General features: G+C 41.9%; 1 protein-coding gene across 1 annotated transcript; it reads left to right on the top strand.

Moving 5' to 3' along the window:
• Window positions 1-26: 26 nt before the first annotated feature.
• LOC104912586 (calcium-binding protein 39-like) lies at window positions 27-22,124 on the top strand. The gene is made up of 3 exons (XM_010716469.3): window positions 27-268; window positions 15,186-15,342; window positions 21,903-22,124. The coding sequence occupies exons 2-3, from the start codon at window positions 15,229-15,231 to the stop codon at window positions 22,107-22,109; spliced, it is 321 nt and encodes a 106-aa protein (XP_010714771.1). The 5' UTR covers window positions 27-268; window positions 15,186-15,228; the 3' UTR covers window positions 22,110-22,124.
• The last annotated feature ends 707 nt before the right edge of the window (window positions 22,125-22,831 follow it).

The raw sequence follows: 22,831 nt of genomic DNA, 5'->3' as shown, positions 1-22,831 counted from the left end.
CCCGGGCGCGCGGCGGGCACGGTGCGGCCCTCGGAGCGTCCGGGTCTGAGGCCTCTTCCTACAATTGTTCCCGGTCGCTTTGGGCCCCGCGCAGAAGTAGCGGTGCGAGGGCGCTGCTCAGAGCCCGTTTTTTGTGAGCTGCCGCCCCTGAAAGCCGGCACGCTGCGATCCGTGCGTGCCACGGGAGGAAAAAGTTGTTTCGTTTGTTCTTTTTTCCTGCAGTCCCTCAGTGATGTGCTGCTCGCATTAAAACTAGGAGATATTCAGGGTTTGTTTTTTTTCTTTCCTTTTCTAAAACTAAAATTTAATTATTGTATAAGTCACCATGAAGGTGCACATGATCTATTTAAAACCTATATGCTGCCTTGTGGGAATGGTGTGATTTCATTTGTTTGGTGAGTCAAAAGAGTCAACAGCATGACCTGGCCCATGCAGTTTCAGTGGGGCAGGTAACAGCGCTTGGGGAAGCAGTTTAAGTGTCGACCATAGGTGAAATCTGATTAGCATCAAAACATTGGCGAGTTTTTTTTGTGTGTGTGGTTTGCAACCTACCTATCAGAAGCTCTAACACAAGGCCGGTGTTTTCTTTCCAGCAGTGCAGCTCATCTCCAGGAAGCATCTCTTCCTTTTCAGTGCTAGCGCGCATGAAATCATACGGTGTCAGAGGAAGTGTCACATCCTGAGCTCGCACCTTAGCATCTCGACTTGGAAACGATAGATTTTTACCACTTAAAACGCTGTGTGCCTGTAGTTAATACCCGCTCACTAGTACCTGTTGATGTGGCATGAGCCTTTAACTGGAGAGGAAAAAGAGGCCAGGAAATACTGTGAGATCCAGAGTGAGCACGGCACCTGCTTTGGTGTCAGAAGTCCTGAGCAGTGACAACCCAGCTGAGCTGTAAGGACGGCACGATGCCCCCGGCACCGTGTCTCACTGGGATCCTGTCTGTCACTTACTCACTGTTGTAAGAGCATTATATTTTACAATTAGCTTCGTGGCTGTCTTGTGACATGGGAAGCTATTGAGTCAGCCAGGTAGCGCTCGCTGGGCTGAATTCTGCTTGAATGCTTATCTTGCTGGCAGTGTGGTACAGGTGGTGTTAGGGGTTTTCTTTGTCAGGCTGAGAAAGCGCCTTAAGACGAGAGGAGATTGTGTCTGGAGTTTGTATGTATGCAGTAACATCCTGCTGAATGTTTCTAGGGGCTGATAGCGTTGATCTTTCGAGTTAATTGCATTCTCTTAGATTGACTCGGGGTTCTGAAACCTCCCTGCCTTCCGTGGGCTTTAAAACCAGCTTACAGATAGAGAAGTGTTGAAAAGCAGCGCTGCAATGTAGAACTGATGCTTCTTTAGAGGGTCTGTATTTATACAAATAAAGGAGACTAAGCAGAAGTGCCAACTAAGTAACACTTTGTGACAATATGTCTTTGAGAGATAATTGTGTTCTTTGGGTATTATCAAGTGCAGACAAATGTAAATTCCCGGGGGGGTGTGACAGTATTAAGAGAACTCCACCTCTTGGAATTCTTTGATTGCTTTTCAGAAACATTTATGCAGGAGGGAATGGATATCTATTTTGCATTCTATCGTGGAAGCTAATGAGTTTGTTTCTTAGTAATTAACTGATAGTAGTCAAGAGAGGCTTTACTCTTGTGCTGTACATGCTACGCTTTTCAGCTTTTTTAAAGGCATTTTTGTGAATGCTGAAATTACTGACCAATGTCCTCACTTCTGAATCCGTTCTGGACTATTTGAGTCGTTCCAGAACTGTTGATAAATAGTTTGCAGCCTTAATATCTGTGGAAAATATTTCTGCAGGCTTTGATAGTCTCTGCCGTGCGCTCAGAGGCTCGAGGCAGGGGCAGGAAAGCGTTGGCATGACCTTCTGAATTCCCTCCTGGCCCTGCTTTTCTGTAATTCTGACACCTTCTGATACGGTTAATTACAAGAGCAGCTATTAAAATATGATTACCACTGTCTAATTGGAGACATCTTGCAGCTTTCTTTCAAAAATAAGGTTTGAGTCATCTGCTTCTTCAAAATTAATAGTGCAACAGTAGCCACCTCCCCCCACCCGAGCGTGAGCACACAGGTCAAATTAGAAGATGATGCTGTCCTCAATTATTTTAGCAGACTTGATGGAGGCTTTTATATGCATGCTTCACTGGTACCTACAGCTTAAGCTGGTGTCATATGAGTTTGGTCTTTCTTTAGCCCGAGCAGATTTTCATGCTTTTGCTGTTTTATTTTGCAGCAAAATGGCTCCTGTGTTTGTCCCTATATAAGGACTCCTCATGAAGAGTTGAGGATTGACCCAAACTGGAAACAGCCAAAATGCTGTGTGTGCACAGTAAGAGCTGTGCTCCTTCCTCAGCAGCCTTCACGTGCTGTCTTTCTCAGGCAGCATTAATTTAGAAATAGAAAGTGCATTTCTTAGCTTTAAATAAACAGCAGCAATTTGGTTTTTAAGTCTCTTGTTTGGAGAATTTTAGCTGATATTTCTTAGAGTCAGAAGAGACGCTTTAAAAATTCCTCTCTGTGGATTTCAAATACACTGGAATGAAGCAAACTGTAAGGCCGCCCAGGGGGCACAGAATTGTAGGGGATATCACAGAATGTTGTAGCAAGCCTTCTGTTCCTTAGGATTCTGCTCCTGATGAAATCCCCAGCTTGCTTCTGAAGGTCCGTTTGCTTTGTCATTCCTCCTTTCCCTTGAAACACTTGGAGAATTCCTCACTGAGAAGCGAAATGTGTCTAAAGTGAAATATGTCTGAAGGCAGTTCAGAAATGGTGAAGCTATAATTAGTGTAGGACTGTGTGTTTCACTAAGTTCAGAAACATCCTTCAGTGAAGTTATTGACCAGTTACTGCTTTGATTTCGAAAAGCTCAGGTATAATCCAACTTCTCACCTTAAAAATGGCTGCGTTGCTGCCAAATTCCCATGGGCTGCTTTAGCTGAGGACCTTTGGCACGTGTTCATTCTCAGGTACCTGACTTTTCAGCGTCCTGCTCAGGAAGTTGCTAAAATAATCTGCAGGCCTTGACTTCCCAGTAGCACTGTGCGTGGTGCCGCCCTGATGCCTGAGCACTGCAGGCAGCTTGTGCTGCTGTTGTACGACTGGGGCAAAAGGTATTTCTCTCATTATGCTTTGCTTCCATTGCTGCTTGTAAAACATGCATGTCACTGCTTCAGGAGATCATAGTTCTTGTAGTATATGTCAAGAAATTTATTTTGGTTGATGTGTTTTGTGTTGGAATTACCATATAACAATATGACATAATCTATCAGCAAAGGAAAAGCAAAAGAAAAGCTTGTTTGCAGAGAAATATGATTTTAGGAAGGAAAGCCTGTCAGCTTTTATTCAGTATAAGCTTTTGGGGTGCTGCCATGCAGTGAAGGTAATGTAAGTAAGCACTGGAAAGTGTCTCCCACACAATTTGTGAATGCATCACTCTTCTAACCTGTAACACCTGCTGCTCGAGTCCTCAGTTTCTGCTCAGCAGAGGTTGGCAGCAAGGGAGGAACTTTGCAGGGGGATTTAAAGAGAGGGCTTGTCGTGGAGGGCTGGGACCCTTCCTTTGGAGGGCTTTGTTCAGTATCTTGTTAGAAGGGTGTTGAGGAAGTTAAGTTCATCTCTCAAAAGTTGACTGAGAAAATCAGAACTTCAGTTTGCTTCGCTTCTGGTACAGTACCAAAAGTTTGATTCATTGATTTTCAGTTTTTTCAGCAGGACCTTTCATTCAAGTTGTGCACAGGAGCACACTTAGAGAATGGTGCTTGAGTGTGTGATGTTGTGTGCCATATTGTCTGCTAGAGCTCCAGAGTATTTTCACAGCTCCTTTCCCCATGGCTTCCACTCACGGTGGGTTACCTGGTAACCTGGTGTATCTGATAGGTGCTGTAAGGTGGGTGTGCAGCTGGTGACTTTCTGCTCTGTGTTGATGGGACAAGGGAGAATGGCTTTAGGCTGAAGGAGGGGAGATGCAGATTAAATGTCAGGGGGATTTTTTCACAGAGAGGGTGGTGAGGAGCTGGCACAGACTGTCCAGAGAAGCCACGGATGTTCTGCCCCTGGAGGTGCTCCAGGCCAGCTTGGGTGAGGCCCTGGGCAGCTGGAACTGGAGACCCAGCCCACAACAGGGGTGGGAACTGGATGGTCTTTGAGGTCCCCTCCAACACAGCCGTTCTAGGATTACCAGATTTCCCCTGTGGCCAGGTGAGATGGGCTTTCTCTGTGGATATCATGGTGAATAGTCAACAGCGAAGGAAGCTTCTTGAAAATACTCAGTTTTCTAAACAAGTGTTGTTCTGCACGCGGTTGTATAGGTTTGTAATCTCTAAGAAAAGCAGTATATTGACTCATCAGTATTGACTAATATGTTTCCGTTTTACATCTCTAATTGACATTGAGCAATGTTTAAGCTCTGCTCACGCAGTAGCAGGGTGGAGCTGGAATAAACAGCGTTCTGCTGGGAGCTGCCTCCATTCACAGGGCACTGGCACGGCTTTGCCATCCTGCTCTGCAACACACACCCCACGTGTCACAGCAAGGGATCAGCATCCTTGGATCCAAGAAAGCCTCTTTATTGCAGAGATGGGGAATATTTCCAAAAGAGTCACAAGAACTATATAGCCACAGTGCAGGGTCGTACTGTTGGGATGGTGACAAACCTATGAGTGTATTGAAGTTTTGAATTCTGTGAAAGACTTTTTGTCTGTTTTCTTCTTTCTTGTCACTTAGAAAAACATTGCTGATGTGTTTATTCCTTCATGCTTGTGTGTATCTGCTTTTATCTAGCCTAAAGGAAAAGGAATTCTCTTTACTTTCCTTCTTGCTGGGAACCTCAGTGTACGTGTGTGTGCACATATGGATGAACAAAAAACATAGTGGCCATGTAAGCATGGATTTATGATGCATCTCCAACAAAACATCATATTTTCCCTTTGGCACTGCCTGCACAAGGCTGCTTGCTTGCTGTAGGAACTGCACTGCATTGCTGCATTTGAGTCGTTAGATTAAATGTGAAGATGAGTTGTGCCCTCACTGGTGTTTGCAGGCATCCTTGGTGTATTTTCCAAGGCTGAGAACTTAACTGTGGCAAATCTGGGAAGAAATTTAAAATCTGTATTTCAGAATGAGCTCTTTAATGAATGAGGAGAAGGGCTGTTGGCCATGAACTTTGAATTTCTCAATGTGTTACTTTTCACAGTCGGAAATCCTTACAAGCACTAGCAAGTCTTAGTGCAGCAGAAGTTACTGCAACTTGTCCCTAACTGGGAACGTTGTGGAATCGTACTTCCAGGATTTATGTCAAAACAGAAGATCTGGCTTTCCGTAAGGTCTGTAGATTAGCTAACCAAGTTAAACAATCAAAGCTGTTGAATAATTTGAGAGTTTACCAAGGCAGTGAATTCTGATAGCTGCATCATTTTTATTTCTTGAGGCTCTTGTTGTAGAAACTGGTTTCCTTGGCTAAACTTCTGGAGATGATAACCTCTGTCAGGTTTCTCTTGGTAGTTTTCTGCAGTAACTGCATTAGAGGAAAGCTGGAAGCTTTTATTTAAAAAATTGTGAAACTGCTATTCCTTTCTCCAGCCCAGCTCTTGGAGGCAGATCAGATAACTGAACTCTGTCCCTCAGTGATGATTCAGGTGTGTTAGGTGGGTTGGCATTTCGCTGTGTTAGCTGGGCTGGTATTAGTTGCTTCCTGATTTCCTACCTGCTATCTCTGGTAGCTGTCAGACACTTTTGATTTGCAAACCTCTAAATGCTTTGCAGGTGAGATACTGACTCTTGGATAGAAAATACCAGCTGTTTCTAGGGTTGGTCTTAGTTGCCTCTGGTGCCTTGTGAGTAATCAGAATGACTTGGTTAAGTTGCCATGAAAAGAGCCTGGGCAGATCTTTGGGAGCAATCTAGATCTTCCCCCCTTCTTGATTCCTATGCTGCATAGCATTTCCTAGCATGGATTGAGTGGTTAAGGTGAAACTTCCTCCTCTCTGCCACAAATACATGCTACAGTAGGAAAACACAACGGCTTAAAGTTCTAATTCTCAATGCTAACAGTTCTCTAGCGCAAACACGCATCGTCTTTGGCCTTTAAGTATGTCTTCCTGTGCTCTACCCCAAAGGAACACACCTGTCGTGGTGTTCCAGGCAGCTTTAGATGCAGCATCATTTCGGAATTTCTTACGTGGAGTTTCTGTATCACTGTGGTGGGTTCTGTTCTTGGAAGGAGGCTGTGAATTAGAGGTTGCTGTTTTGCTTGTTTGTTTACTCTTCCTAAGTTCTTCTCTTGTAAATGCAGTGACATCTTGCAAGCAAGGAGGTGTGCATCTCAGTGCCACAGATATGTTCTGGCCTATACTGTGTCTTGGTGTTTTTTTGCTGTTTCAAGTGAAAGCTAATCCTTGATCTTGAGTATTCAGTGAAAAGAGCCTGGCTAGCCTCAGATTTTGCTGATCTTAGCAATGTTTTCCCTCTCTGTCACACCGTCCTTGATACGTTGTGCTCAGGAAAAAGCAGATTTTCATCTGAGAATAAGCTGGGCAGAAGTTCCTTTTGAAGAAAATTAGTTTCACATCCAGTTTGGGCAGCGTGGACACTGGGTTTGAGGTGGTGAAGGAGAGAGCACCAGGACACTGCTAGCACAGATACAGTGGCCAGTAGGTTTGTTCATTGTTTTTTTTTTCACTCATGCAAGTTGTATCTTCACTGCTAGGGTTTAACAAGGCAGCTGTATCAGTAAGCTCTTTGTATTGTCATCAGAACTGCATCTTAAGTGCCAGAGCCTGGAGCAGAAATAGAGGTTTGGCAGAAAGCAAGTTCATCAAATGAGTGGCGACCTTATGGATCAGTTCAGAGATTGTACGTCAACTCCTTGTGCTTGTTAAGAGGTGATGGAAGGAAAAAAATAACCAAACAATTTTTCCCTTTACTGAATGGGGATGTGATGAGCTAGAAGGGAAGAACTCACAAACGTGGTGGGGTCATGCTTGTGAGCTTGTTTATTGATCACCCCTCGCACCGCTGTGACTCAGTGTGCGGCTCCCATCGGTTACTGGCCAGGAACTGCCTTGCAGAGGAGATGTAATCATTGCGTAGGGTGCCAAGTTCTCTCCGTTTGATGTAGCAGGAATCAACTTGGATTCATGAGAGCTGATCTCAGAATAAGGTACATGTTAGTCTTTGTGTCGTGCCGATAGGATCTCAGAGGAATTGCAGATGGCAGAATGGTGGAGCTGCTTGCGGTGCGTGTGGTTGTGGGTCTCTGCCCTCCTGTCAGGAGAATGCACAGAAGAGCCCACAGCCATTAAGCTATCCTTGACCACATGTCATCTCAGCTGGTTTTGAAGTGACTGTTGGAACTGAGGTGAATTGTACAGTATCCTAACAAAAAAAGCCTTTAATTGTGAGCTCCCAAATCTCTTCTTTCAGAAGGGAAGCCTTGACAGAGCACGTCAAAGCAGAGACAGGTAGTTCCTTATGCTCCAGAGTGGTCAGTAGGAATCGTTTAGGTAAGGTGGACACTCCCTGATCTGTCTTCTTACTTCTTAAGTCAGTGGCTTTAGGATGTTCCTGTGCTATGTCTGGATTGTTGGTCAGTAGCCCATTAACGTAATTTTTTAACATGTCATTCTTCAAGTGATCTTTTTCCTGTCCAAGTTATGTTTATTACAGATGCTGTCATTCTTCAGATAAATTACATGGAGAGCTACGATGGGTTTTCTGAAGTGGAACTGGGCTGAGCGTGACAAGTTTCATGCAGGCCACAAAACTTGGTCTCCAAAGGAACTAAGGGAACTGTAGGCAAAATATTGTTCATTTTCTTAATGTTATTTTACAAAGTAATACTAAAACAGAGTTCTTGCTAATGAAAATTGCATCATTCTTGTAGTTTGACCATTCTCAGCTTCTCTTAAAAAGAAACCATCTCCCGAAAGTGCAAATACATTTACATCTCTGTCTTGTATTGATGCTTACCATTGTCAGCCTCCTTCCTCAAGTAATTAACTCATGTTATAAATGATCTGTTTTCCTTGTGCCCACTGCACCACCAACTTTCTATCTTAAAAACAGAGCCCTGATGCTGCAGTGTTAGTGGGGTTTCCTGTACTTGCGCAGTTCCTGAGTTAAAACTTCATGCAGTTGTATGTAGTTACTGAAACATCACATGTAGACCATAATGCAGTGTGTGAAGGCAGAGATTAAACTGCAGCGAACTTTTTGCCACTTTCTTCCCTTTCAAAATTAACCCCTACCTGCATAATAAAAAAAAAAAAACAACACCCAAAACAAAGGAGACTTTTGCTTTTGCATTTTTGCTTCCAAGGGTGAGTAGAATGGCATGTACATAATTGTAGCCTTTTTTTTTATCATGGAAGAAATATTCTGGGTTTCGTGATGATGTGATGAAGGCATCTGGGCCATCAGGGGACTGACTACAATGCCAGGTTATGAGAAATGTATTTGACTTTCCACCTGGCCAGAAGTGGGCATGCTATCTTACTGCATTTATTGAAGTAAGTTCTTGCTTTTTATGTAGTGTGTTTGAGATACCATTTACTTTTTGTGTGTATGTCCGTGTGTGTATATGTATCTATATTAAGCTTACCAAGGAATGGGTGAGGCATCTGCATGCTTCTCTGTATACCATATTGCTGTATAGCACTAAGGTTTGTGGGGAAATGAATGGGTGGGGTAACTCCAAACTGCACACCAGGGAAAGAAGCTGAGTCATAAGATTTCCTTACATATGGAGAAAGAACTAGGATTTCAGATACTGAGTATTAGTACTAACAAGCTTTTGTGCTTGTGCTGGATCTCTGAAGCCCCTTAAGTACAGCAACCTTCCTTTAAAACAATTCTTACTTAGTTTCTGCAAAAGCTTTGTGGCAGCGTGTTAAACTGCAATGAATAAAATGATGCACGGGCACCAAAGCAGAGCGCAGTCTGGGGAGGCTGCAGTGGGTGAGCAGGGGCTAATGAAAGTGGCTGCCCTGTCTCCCCAGCAGGATGCAGATGTCTGCTGGAGAAGCAGGCTCTCAAGGAGGAATAAGGATCAGTAAAGTAATTGAATGGCAGGAGAGAAGTCTGCTTAATGAAGGGAATCAGCTGGCGTTCGGTGCTAAAGAAACAAGCAGGGCTGTGAACTGCTGGGGACTTAATTAGAAGGAAATTTTCACAAAGGAAGAAGCTGTCTCGTATTATGTGTCTCATTCTTACATAGACATTTATTTTCTGATTCTCCATCTTTTCTGAATCTATTGAACTGGTCTATTCTGTTCTCTCGATTGTTCGTCCTATTACAGCAGAGAATGGTCAGGATTTTCATTTTTCTCTGAAAGGAGTTATAATTCTGAGATTTTTTTTTTTGTGTTTTCATCTTTAAATGGGTGAGACCACGAATAATGCTGTAATGCAGAATTGTGAAACTGCTTCAGAATCAGCCTAAAGCTTCTGTGTGCTGCAGAGTTAATAGAACAAGTTAATGGTGGATTTTAAGGAAGATGCTGGTTTTTAATGACAAGCAGGAGTCATCAGCATGAGATGAACATGCCTGTCTCGTACAAAGACAATGTATGTATAAATTCTCTTCCTCACAAGATGTTAGAGCAGTCCAGACTGTTCTAATCCTGGAGCTGTTGAGCAGATCCTGGTGGGAGTCAGTGGTGCTTCAGGTACACGGTGTGCTGGAGGTGTGACTTCATGCATGTGAGTTGGCCAGCGTAGTCCTTGAGTCCGTGCTTTAAAATTGTGTTGGAAGTACTCAAAAGATGTGCAGAAGTGCATAGAGAACAGCAGAAATGCCTTAGACTTGTAGTGTGCTCCTACAGCAGTTGGAAGTGCCACTCATTGCTATTTACCACCGTAGCCATTTTGTTAATGGTGTAGTTCTGCAGGCAGGGCCATGGTTATACCAAATAGTTCACTCTGGAGCTCCCAAGTAGTTGGAGGCGTGGGTTGTGCTCTATCAGTCCCATTTCCTGCATGATAGGGAGGTTTTGCCTGTGTTTTATGTTAGCAGATTATGCTTCTGAGATGTGCTTGAGTGAGAGATGTTCATGCTCCAGTTTGGTTAGCTCACCAAAAAGAGAAGTGAGAAATGGTTCAGGTGCAGTGCCTGGGCTCTAAAAAGCTGTTTGATCTTGTGGAAAATGCTTCTCCAGAACCAGGGTATGGAAAGACACAGCAAGCAACAGAAAATGAAAAACATGGAAGATGTTTTAATGATGAATGTGAGTACCCAATTTAAATGACAACCTGAAGGAATGATGCATACTGCCTTTGGCCAGCTGCTCGTGTGCAGGTAGGGGTGGTGCAGCAGTTTGAGGGGGTGCAGCCATTTGGGGCTGTGCAGTGCCCAGAGGCTGGCAGTGCTGGGCTGCTGAGTGGCACTTGGTACTGCCTGCCTGTGCACAACCTGCAGGAAGAATGCTTGGGGCATTGCTACAGCTGCCTGCCAAAATAAGGGTGACATTCTGTCATCCTATGTGGGAAGGCTGCACTGCTAATACTACACCACTTCTGTCTTTGAAGTTCTGGAGTATTTTTTTCCTGAAGAGTATGGCAGCTGGCATAAAAACTGATTCCTGGATCAAAGCAGTGGCTGTCAGGCTCCCTCTGATCACCAGGAATGTCTGAGTGGAGCAGTGCTTTTAAAAATGCATCATTTCTCTCTATTTCTGTTCTTGTTATTCCAACCAGCCTTCAGAGTGGTGATTTCTAAGTGACCTGACCTTGACTAATAGGGCAAGACAAAGCTGATCTATGGTGGTGGTGTTCTTCATACTGGCTTTCTGAGGTCCTTAATGCAGGAGATACATGAGAAAACAACAAGTTCTTGGGATAATTCAGTTATATAGGGACACATATACTCCTGCTCCATCAAACTGGTAGTACAAGCATACTTTTCTTCAGTAAGAGACAGCAAATTTTGTCAGTAGTAGGTTGGTGAATTGTTGATCACAGGGTGGACCTCACTGTTCTGATTGTGGGCATTTTGTCTTTGTAAATGCATTAACTTATGTATTTGTATTTATTGAAGACCATCCCTGTGTGCTGTTAGCCCTGCTGTATGAACAGGGGAAGGCATGGGATGGGAGTGAAGCCTCCCCTGGTTACATGGGCTCCTTTGCCTTGGGAACCCAAGTGGTTGGCCCTGTTGAAGCTCTGTTAGATCTTGAGTGGTTTTCTCCTTACTCTGACTACGTACCACCTGGATGCTGGATGTGCATTTTCAGCGGGCCTGAGTTTGTTAACACGCAGCCACAAGGGGCCTGAAGGGGTTTTTTGCTCCTCCCTCCTCATTAATAAAAGCAGTCACCGAAACTCTCCTCATGTGAACAGAGCAGCAGGCTCTAGCTGAACATTTAATGTACCACAGACTATTTTAAGGGAAGCAAGAGTAATACCATGTAATACTGTGAGGCCTAAAATAGAGCATGAAATTAAGGTTAGTGTGCCTGGCTGTTTCACAACATGGGCAATGAGATTTTTCTGTACAACACTCAGATAGCATTGGCTGAAAGACCAAGAGGGCAGCATGCATGTTAGAAGGCATTAAGCATGGCATGGCCACTCTGCAGAGGTGTTGGTGCGGCCTCCCCTGCAGTGTGCTGTGCAGTTCTGGGCTCCATGACCTAACAAGGAGCTTAATTGGAAACAGGAGTGCATGCTTCTTACAGCATGCTTCATTTAAAGCAAAACCAAAGCTTCCCACTGCTGAGTAACCATGGCTTGTACTGTAACACTTGTACTATTGCATGGGCAGCATGGTTTCTTACCCTTCACATAAGAGAAAGATCCCAACTGAAAGAGAAAAGTCCCTGGGCTATTGCATCTATTTTTTGCGAATTAGAATGTATTTGAACATTCTATTTGAAGAGAGATATTTTACTTATCATGCTCCTGTATTTGCTCCTGTAGCAACTTCCTGGAGCAGGGTTGTCCACGCAGAGAAACAAACGTTTTTAAGCATTATCTGCTGAGTTACAAATATTAATAATAAATGTTTTATATGGAGCATATAAGATTGGATTTAATTTGTGTGGTCACTAACCACATACAAAGCAAACTGCAGGTGGATCCTGCTGCATGGTGGAGCTGGGATTCCTGTGCAGGTGAAGCAGGGGTGCTGCTGTCCCGTGGTGCCCAGAAGCCCAACTGTGCTGGTGCAGCTGAGCACGTGGCCTTGGCTCTGTTGGCTGCATGCTGTGCTGCTGTTGGACGGCCCCACTGGCTTTGTGGAGTGCTGAAAGGCTTCTGCCTGTGGCTGCAACACCAGTACTTTGAGGACCCTCTTTGTGTTGGCTTTGCCGTGCTTGAATATTGGTGAAATGAAAGGCGTGCCTAAGGAGTCCAGGGATTTGTAAGATCCTGCCCAGGGTCCCTTCCAACAAACAGCTGAAGGCAGGGAGCTCTTTGGGAAGGTGAGGGAAAGCAAAGGAGCCTGACAGAGCACCAAGCCATCCATGGACTTGCTGCAGCTTCTGGGATCCCTTTGTAAAGCTACAATTAAGATTTTGTAATGAGTTCACAAGAAATCCAGGTGCTGGGGATGTGAAACAATTACCATTTGACACGATGTGAGGTCTGTTCTTCAGTTATTCACAGAAAATGTCATTTGATGTTGCTTCCTTTTTTTTCACTCTGCAGATGTGGGTGGTGGCAGCTCTTTCCGATCTCACACAGATGTTGGCATTGTCTATTGTTGCAGGGTGTTGGTGTGGCTTTGCTAGGCTGAGGAGGGAACAGTTGGTGTGTGTTCTCAGAGCCGCATTAAGCACAGCTCTGCGAGACAAGGGGCTGCCCAGCTTTTCTTGGCAGGATGGGCACAGGTCTGTCAGTACAGTTTTGCTCCAGGGTTGGTTGGATCTTCAGTCTTGAGGCCTCAAAGGATGTTCCTGACAGTGCATTCCCTCTGGTAATACAAGTGAAATAGAAATAATCTTTATTCCGATATCTAGAACAAATGAAACACCTTGAAGCAAAATGCCACCTTTGGCATTTGTGTGTGGATTGCCTTCTTCCTTCCTTTGCTTTCTAAATTGCTTATGAGAAATTCATTCAGAAACGTACCTGATTTGGGAACAACACTTAGTATAAATGCATGCTGTTATTAATTGATTATCTTCTAATAGATCTGCTAGTAGATGAAGTTGTTTATGACTTGTGCCTACGACTTATGCAGACGCTGGCACGTTTCATAAGTCAGTGCTGGCTATTTTTAATTTGAAGAAGCAGTTGAGCAGTCTGTGGAAGGAAGTCCCGTTTTGCAAGCCTGGACACTGAGCAGATCATAACAACAGATATTTGCTGCTGTTCTTTGTATGTTATGTCTTTTAGATCAGAAGTAATGTAGTTGTGACCAAGAAATAAATGTGGACAGATGTTTTCTGTGTTCTGTTTATTCTCTATGTGTATTGCTGTGGTACTCTAATTTTGTTTCCCTTATTTTTATTCTCTCAGAGAAATGCTTGAATTCCTGTGACTTTTTTTTCCCCTGTTCTTCCATTCACATGTGATAAAGTTGAGGCATAACATCCTCTTGCCTAAGGAGTGATGTGTGGTTGGTTTATATCTCCTAGGGAGTCTGTCCGGTGTCTGTAGTTTTGTTTTTACAACCTCTTGTTACTGCAGAGAGCGCAGGAGGTATCTGTGATCTGGAAAAGATTGGTAGTTGGTGGATGGATCTTGCAGCTACCTTCATGCTGTAGTTTTACCTTTCATCTGCAAGTATTCCCATTTAAAAAACGACCTGACTTAGTCCTTTTGTCACCGTGCTAGGCCGGTGGCAGGTGTGAAATGGTGAAGGCAACATCTGTGCAGCTGCTTTCCTGATGCATGTTTTTATGGACACTTTCTTGGCAGAGGGTTGGGTTACTTCTGTCCTTCATCTTTTAGCTGCTGTCCTTGGAGCAGCCCAAATTGTTTGCGTTAAAATCGGCATAACTCAAAAATAGTGTAAAATCAATATTTTTAATTCTTGCATAACCTGATTGGATCAGATCAGCTTTAATAAAGTTCACAGCAGATGAGCCAATGTTTGAATCAAGGATCAAAGTACTTGGTGTTAGATAAGAAACTTTAAAGTTATGATTGGCTCATTATTAACCTCGCTGGCGTTGTCTGAGTGCAGAACTTACTCATTTCAGGCTAATATCCCTTCTTTGTAATGACAGTTATCTGTGCTCTGTCAGCTCTCACTGGCTTTTGTGTCCAGCCCAAGCAGAGCTGGCAGCATTTCGAATGCAGGATTTCCTGCTCTTCACTATCTAGATTAGAGTTCTAGAAGTGTATTCATTTGTAAGACATTTTTATTGTCGTTAAAGTGGAGATAAAAGCTTTTGTACACTCATTTATACTAATAATATTTGTCTATTTTGTACACAGAAGTGAATATATATATATATGTAAATATACAGAGGAACAAATGTACTTGGTTGCAGAAGCCAAGTATTACAGTGAAGGAGAATTGCTACCATTAAGTTTGAAAAAAGTGGATTTGATGTTTAGTTGTAGTAATTCCATGTGCCTTGTTTAAGCCCTTGCTAGTGATGACAAAGTTGTCTTCCCTTGAAATGAGTCAGGGAGAGACAGTATTTCAGAATGAAATTGCAGCAATATTGGCATGAGAAAGTCAGAGCATAGCAAGTGTTAGGACCTACGTGAGAGCTGCTGCCTGCAGGCTCACCTGCACTGAGCTCTTAGCTTCTGTACGAAGTACGCCTTGCTGTCAGCTTTGCTTGTTTGTGGAATGAGTATGGATAAAAGTGTGTACCTGGACAGTCATTGCAGTGCAGCTGAGGCACAATGCCTTGTGTCAAAAATCTAATATAAAAACATTTTGCTTGATGGAATTGATTACAATAACTTACATGTATTAGTCTCTCCTATATGGGGCTTCTTTACCATGTGTGGCTTTGGATATAATTAATGTACTCTTCAATTTCTTCCTGTAACATGAAGTAATTATTTTAATGTGAATTGTTAGTTTCTGTATTTTGTGCTAAGGGAAAAGGCACAGTTAGCATATAGATTTGTGATGGTAAGCTCTAGATGAACTGTCAAGGGTGGTTATTCCATATGTGAATGCCTTTGCTGAATTCTCTTCATGTATGTTGTTACAGTGGCCTCGTGCTTCTATTTATGACTTGGTTTTTTTCCCTTCCTTTTCCAGGTGAAGCAGGGGCTGTAGAAGGAAGACCTGGTGGCTCGCAATCATGCCGTTCCCCTTTGGCAAATCCCACAAGTCTCCTGCAGACATAGTGAAGAACCTGAAGGAAAGTATGGCAGTTCTAGAAAAGCAGGATATATCTGACAAGAAGGCAGAAAAGGTATGATTGGGATTTTCAAGTTGCTAAACACTAATTAAATGGAAGAAAACAGAAAGGAAATTTACAGCTCTTCGCCCTGAACCAGTTAGGATTTTTTTAATACTCTGATAAAGGACAGGCTATGATGTTCCTTTGAAATGGTGTATTTCGTGTTGCTTGGCTTTGCATTTTTATACCACTGGCAGCTGTTGTGATACTTAAAATATTTGTTTTGGAGTTGTAGGACGTTGCAGGTGTTAACAAGCAGTTCACAGTCATACAGTGTTCCCATGCTCGTGCCCACTGTAGTAGCTTTACTGCTGTGCTTCTGTGCTTGGCTGTGTGAGTGGTCACAGAGCAAAGTGGCTCTGTTAGCGAAACCAAGCAGCTCTGAGTCCCTGTGACTATCAGTGGAGTGTATATACTTGTATCTTCTCTTTCTCTTTCCTGTGAGCTTTTTCTTCAGCCCCCAAGAAGATGGCAAGGCGTAAATTTCTTATGCTACTGCAGTGTCCTTTAAATAGGGTGGTTTGCTACTTCAGGATCTGTACCTGTTTTTCAGGATCTCTACCTTGCAACAGTCGTTTACTTGTCAACTGGTAATCTTGATAGCTTCATTAAAAACTACCTGCAGATTCAGCCTGCATGCGGCTGCTTCCTACCTACCGACTTGTCTAAGAGGGGTTATTTACAGTTCAGATAAAGTTTTTCCTTCAAGCTCAGTACCAGGGCATAGATGCCAACACTTCTTCAAAACAAAAGAAAAAAAATCCCTCAAACTGAAGCACAAAACAAAATGACCCCCCTCCTCATGTCTGCCAGCTTTTGAAGCAGGTTATGCTATGCCCCTTGAATCCTCTCCCAGAGGTAACTGTTTTGTTAATGCCATTCTTGGCATCCTTACAGAGTCAAGCACAGGAGTTAGTCACAAACCTTTCCAGTATTTCTAAGCACAGTTCGGCCAGCCTCTCCACATTGTTTCATCCAGATTTGGCACTACTGCTGAAAGCGTAAGAGAAGCTGGATCTTAACTGTGTAGCAGTCTTTATCCTGTTACTCTGTAGGATCAGCATCTTATGCCCCAGTGCCAGGATGTGATGTGTTCCAGATTTCTTGCAGTGTACCATAGTGGTTTTTCCTAGATGCTTTTCTGTCTTGCGAGGACATTGTGGTCCTGTGCGAATGCATGCTCTTGTCTTGTGCTGTTCTTTATCCTAGCTCATGACAGAGCATTAGCACAAAAACTGGGAGGGTTTTCATTGGCTGCTGCTTTTCTTCTTTCTCTATTAAAGACATCTGCCATGAGAGGAGGGGTAGGTGCGTTCTGAGGAGTGTGAGAATGAGATTTGGCACTGCCTCCTTCATGTCAACCTCACTGTTAATTCCTGGAGATGTAGCTTGATGTTGAAGTCTGTACTCTTTAGTGTCATCTTTTTGTGTAGATGTCTAATAGGAAACAGGCCAGCTTCATTCCTTTGTGCGTAGCTGTGCACTGTTTCACGTGCCTTGTTCTTGATGCTTTAACTACGGATTATTACATACAACTGGCTTCTTGCTGATCTTTAATCCCATACCTCCATCTTCTTTAAAGACCTCATTTATGAGCCATCTTTGACAAGAAATAATGTACTAAGCCTGTGTGGCTTCATCCTGCATTGTAAGAGGCTGTACATTTTGCACGAAGGAGGAAAGACAAGACAAGTTCACCAGGTTAGACGTGAAAAGGGTTAAATACTGACAATCACAAGACTGAGGTGGGTGGTGCTGGCCTCTGTTATCCTCATTACTCACAAGAGATCAGCTGGTGAATCTGAATTTTCACAACGCCCGTTCCTGTGTGTCCTTACGTGGGTTCTTCAGGAAATAATTGTTTTGTTGGCAAGCCAGGACCTCTGTGAAGGCGACTCTGGCTGTAGCAGGTTATCTCGGTTTCTTAGATAGTTTGCTGGTTTGACAGAGAAAGCTTTTCATTATATTACAAGCCAGTCATATCTTCAGAGGTCTAACTGATTGAACATTTTGATTTCATGCCCACTTTCTATCCAGTCTGTTAGTGCTTTTGTAGCCAGTCAGATAACAGCGGTGAGCTTTCAGGGCTGAGTATCATGCTGCATATGCAGTGTTGGTTTCTTTCTATAGTGAGAACACCCCTTTGGGTGTTACTTCTGTGCCTGTGTTACTTGTCCTACACTACCTTGTATCTTAAATGAAGTATACACAGTTGCATGTCTTTGTTACTCTTGAACATGCAGAATTTAAATTGTATATATAAATTAGACTATGAATACTTCAGCATTCGTTGAAGCGAACTGAACATTTCAAAATTAATCATTTTAAGTATTTCTTCTACAAAATTAAGTTCATTGTATTGTTTTATACATTATTAGCTTCCAAAGACAAACCAGTGTTTTTCTACTGCTTTTAATATGCAGTTCAGGGTAGTTCTACAATGCAGTAGCAACTCAGTGCCATTCTGTTATGCAGAGGATGTGCTCTGACAGTTTCCAAGCATGCTTGGAAACACAGATTTGTAAAAAAGAATTGTATTAATAACTTTCCCTAAAAATTAAAGCTGTAATTAATCACCATTTTGAATACCTTGGATTATTTGAAGAAAAAGATGTGAAAAACAGTAATGGTCATGATGCATCTTAGGTAATTATGAAAGTTTTACCCTGTAATACTGCAAAATGTGCTTTATAAATAGAAATCTGAAGCTTGAGAAGTGAATTCTAGCTGCATGTTGATCTATATGTTTTTGAACTGTGTGTGTACTGGAAGAAAATTGACCAGGTAATTCTCCAGGTCATTTTGAAACGTTGTGTAGGTTTGCAGTACATACTTGGAAAATGAGATTTGAAGTGTGCGCAGAAGCCAAACTGTACCTCAGTGCTGTCAGTGCCTCCCCTACTATGGCTGAGTGACTGCTGGCTGCAGTTTGTTACTTAGGACAGAGGGAATAGATGGCCATCTTTTATTCTATTCGAAGGTAACTTCAGAAAGTTGCAAAGACAGGTTCTTTATATCTGAAAAATGTTTAACAGAAATGCTGTTAGTTTTCCTTCTCTTGCTTTCTTTGTCTTCAGAAAGGAAAAATCTTTCCATGTAAGTGGGACCTACTCATGAGCTATTGCATTAGTTAGTATTTTATTTTCATCTCTTCTTCCTCTTTGGCTTACGTTAGCATTTATTTTTGTGCTGCCATTTCATTTAATTTGTGGCACACATTTACTGTCTTGAAGGTAAACATTTACTCACGTAATAGACTTGTTCTTCCCTACTCTCTGACTTTGTGTTAACCTGCTCATGACAGCTTCAGTTTTGGCTTTCTGGTAGTAGTTTCAGCCACATTGTTAACTCATGCAGGTTGACTGTTACAAAAAGAGGGAAAAAACCCAACAACACAGATTTTTGGCTGAAATTATAATTAAGAAAGTTACGGTCTCTCTAATTTAACCAGCTCAATTCACTGGACAGAATACTACAGTATGCTTCTTTATATGATTCCTCTGTCAGATTGTAATATATGTCATGGTGCTAGAGATGTAGATTGAGATTTTATTCAGTGAGCTAACACTGAAATTTACAAAGCAGTGAAATTTTACATTTGTTAAGCACATTTCTGCCATTAATTCATGGTTGAGAGAAAACAAAAGGTTAAGTACTCTTCCTTGCCAATTACTGTGGGCTTTGATTAACAACTCAAAGGATCCAGTAAGGGGCAAAGATTATTGGTATTCTTTTTTTTTTTTTTAATTGTTGGAAGTAGGGAGTGAAAAGACAGCCTTCTCTTCCAATGGAACCGGGCTCTTTGTGGCAGATGTCTGCTGACAACTGGTGTAAGCATTTTTTGCCTTTAACCTAGTGGCATTGATATACATCATCATGCATTTTACAGAACTGTATGCTGTGTTTTTGTAAGAGTTTCAAAATCCAATCCATTTAAATGGAGTTATTAAAATAGTATTTGCTGCTTTTGATAATTTTGTAGGCTAGAAAAAATGATCTCTAAACAGAGGCTCAAACTTATGAGGTAGTTTACAGTTCTTTGTGAACATTTTCATTAGTAATGCAGTTTTTGTAATCACATTCTCAATGTGTGCAGAACAGCCATAGGCTTAGAGCCTGCTGAGCAGCACTGGTTTGTAAGTAAGGTGAGTATTTTGTCATAAAACTCAAGTGTTGCTGCTGTACAAATCTAAATGAGGCATTGGCTAATTCAGAAATATCCTGGAGAATGGAATAAACCAAAGTGGTTTGTAGCTGTGAAGATGTGCAGCAAATTTGGGAGTGACAGTCATACATGTGACTGCATGGAGTCTTCTTTTTAAGCAATACCTTCCTATCACTGACAAAAGGATAAAAACACAAGAGTTTTTGTTTCCTTTCCTTCCATTTTTAGTTCTGTAGTCTGACTTATCATCAGATATTGTTCATTGTCTTTGTCTGACACCACTGAATTTTAAATGGATGTCACAGCATTTTTGTTTTAGGCTCTGCCCCATGGTTGCTCCTCCTCAGTATTGATGATCTGTATAGTAAACATATACATTCTGTATATATAACATACACCCTGTTTATGTTACATTGGAATGTATATGATTAATTCCGCTTTTTTGAACTTGGGTTGGTTTTTGGGTTTTTTGTTTGTTTTTAATGAATTTCGTTGTGCATTTTGATTTTCCAGATGTTCTTTCCTGCCAAATGAAGGCAATTATTTTGGTATCTGTATATTAGGAAGCGATGCTAGGCAGCCTATACAAGCAATACTAGGTAGCCTTTTCTTGTCTGTCTTGAATTTCTAAATTAGTTTTTCACTTAACTCTTGACTTGATATTTACTGTAGCATTACATTTTTAGGTGTAACTAACTAAATTCCATTCTGCATCTGAAATACTTTTAGCTACAGGCATGTCCTCAGGGTTGCCATTGTCTGCTTAAAACAGCTCCTTGAACCTCAGCATTTCTTCTCCCCTCTTTTTAAACTGGTGTGCAGAGACAAACTACAGTAGAATTCTTTATTGTTTCTTTTCTTGGTAGCAGTGCTTCAAGGGTATCCCTGTGTAGCTCTGTGTTTGACAAACATTCATCTTCTTTTCCTAGCAAAGATTCATTTCTTCTGAATTATAAAGAAATAGAGCAGTTGTGTGGCATAATATGGCAAGCTGGCTTTCTCAGTCTGCTTCTGTAGGGGGTGCCATGAGTCAAAGCAGTCAAAATGAACACTTGCTTCTTGCTGTCTTACTAACAGCGTGCAGAAAATTCTGTGCAATTGAAATAAAGGAGAAGAGAACTGGAAATTAGCGAGAAAATGGAGGAAAATGTGGAGTGGAAAGTTGTGGAGGAGCAAAAAATGATCTAGAGTCTCCTTAAAGGTCACAGGATCCTTACTTACATACCTAGCAAAGCTGGAATGGCTTCGGCTTTAATAGAACATGGGTCATGCTTATGCTTCTCTACATATAACCCAGAGATGAGAAATCTTCTTCTGTGTCCCTGACGACACAGGCAATATCCAGAAAGTTCTCATTCTTTCCCTTTATTAATTTTCCATGTGCTACCAAACGAATGCTTTGGAGTCTATGCATACTTGTTGTCAGATTCATCTAATTACTAAAAATGAGTGCACCCATTGACCATTCATACCTTTTAAGCACGTGAAGAACTAATGTAACATGACCAAACCTATTATATATGATAATCATTTTTCAGTCTTTTATCCCCAAGCTATGCTATACAAACATATATATTTAAAATAGTTCTCCCCTCCAAGATAACTGTGTTTTTAAGATTCAGAAGTGGATGTTTAGAAGTATTTTTGTAGATTTTTGTTTACTAAGAGATCTTTGCTTCCACTGCTAAGCGTTGCTCCAGTCCAGCAGAGCCACAGGCACTCCTTGCACTGGCTTCCCAATGTGGGCAGTCATTCTTGATGTCTTCTGGACTTCAAATGGGAAGCTTCTGATGCTTTCGTTTGCCCCCGTATTGAAGTTTTCTTTGGAAGACCCGCTCTTTGTGGGTCCTGCTGCCAATTCGTTCTTGTGTACTGAGGGAACCTGAAGATTGAGTAAGATTCTCTTCTGGGTTTTTCTTTGGAAAGGAAAGAATTCATGCATAGTGACTGTGGTGTGAAGCTGGTATTTGCCAGGAGATCTACTATGTGCAAAATCTGCAGAAGGAGGGCAGGTGTCTCCCTGGGCAGCTTGCTAGACAAGCACACATCTCTGTCGTGTCCAGTCTGATCCTCTGTTTTACAGAATAGAAATGTTGTCCAATTCCTTTCATAGTGTCACTATTCTTTAGGAGATTTTTGAATGGGAAGCTTAGAGGCACTAAAAAAAAGAAGAGATTTTACTTTTGATAACTTGTTAATTAAATAGCTTGTCTTGTCTCTGCCTCTTTTTTTTTTAATAGCACATAACAACCTTTCATGCAGAAAGATTATCTGTTGTTTTCTTAACAGGTTGTCTTTTCGTGATTTATGGAAGTGTGCAGTTGATAAGAATAACAGTATGCAGCTACAAAGACAAATGGTGTTCTCTGTGCTCTAACTTATTTCTTTTTCCCCCCATTTTCTTCAGGCCACTGAGGAGGTCTCAAAAAACCTTGTTGCCATGAAAGAAATCTTGTATGGCACAAATGAAAAAGAACCACAGACAGAAGCTGTGGCACAGCTTGCTCAGGAGCTGTACAACAGTGGTCTCCTTAGTACCCTTGTAGCTGACTTGCAGCTAATTGATTTTGAGGTAAGAAAATTGATATTTCATGTATTGTATATTTTAAAATGAACGCATCTGAATTCCTGTCACTGCAATTGATTTTAAATATCTGTCAATCTACAAATTTTGTTTTCTGGCCAGGACAAAGCCAGGAGAAAGGGAACTAAATATTCCAAACTATCTAGGAAACTAAGCAAATACTGAATACAAAATCAGTCAATTTAGGCACGTAATCTGCCCAAAATGGAAGTAGATAAACCACTGATCCTGATGCTATGATTCTGTTAAATTATGGCATAATCCTTAATTATTGTACTAATACCACACTGAACACAAGCTACAGCACTTCATTCTGTGTCTATATTCTCATCTTGTTAAATTAAATTACTTTGAAAAGAAAATGACCATAATGTTTTTGAAGAATTTTAAGTATTTGAGGTAAAGCTGTTTGTTTTACCAAGTCTTCAGTTCTTCTCTCTTTAGAAATGATGCAACCTCCTTCTTTCTTCTTACTGTTTTTTGTTTATATGTTAAGAAACCACAGTATTTTATTGATTACTTCAAAATAGCAACACTTATAGTCAAATATGTCTCTATACAAACCCCTGTCTGACACTTGTGATCACATCACAGAATCACAGAATTGTAGGGGTTGGAAGGGACCTCAAGGGATCATCAAGTCCAACCTCCCTGCCAAAGCAGGTTCCCTACACCAGATCACACAAGTAGGTGTGCAGGCAGGTCTGGAATATCTCCAGAGAAGGAGACTCCACAACCCCCCTGGGCAGCCT

This window comes from Meleagris gallopavo, chromosome 11 (genome assembly GCF_000146605.3).
Source record: "Meleagris gallopavo isolate NT-WF06-2002-E0010 breed Aviagen turkey brand Nicholas breeding stock chromosome 11, Turkey_5.1, whole genome shotgun sequence".
NCBI lineage: Eukaryota > Metazoa > Chordata > Aves > Galliformes > Phasianidae > Meleagris > Meleagris gallopavo.
This window is presented reverse-complemented; position numbering and strand designations above follow the sequence as displayed.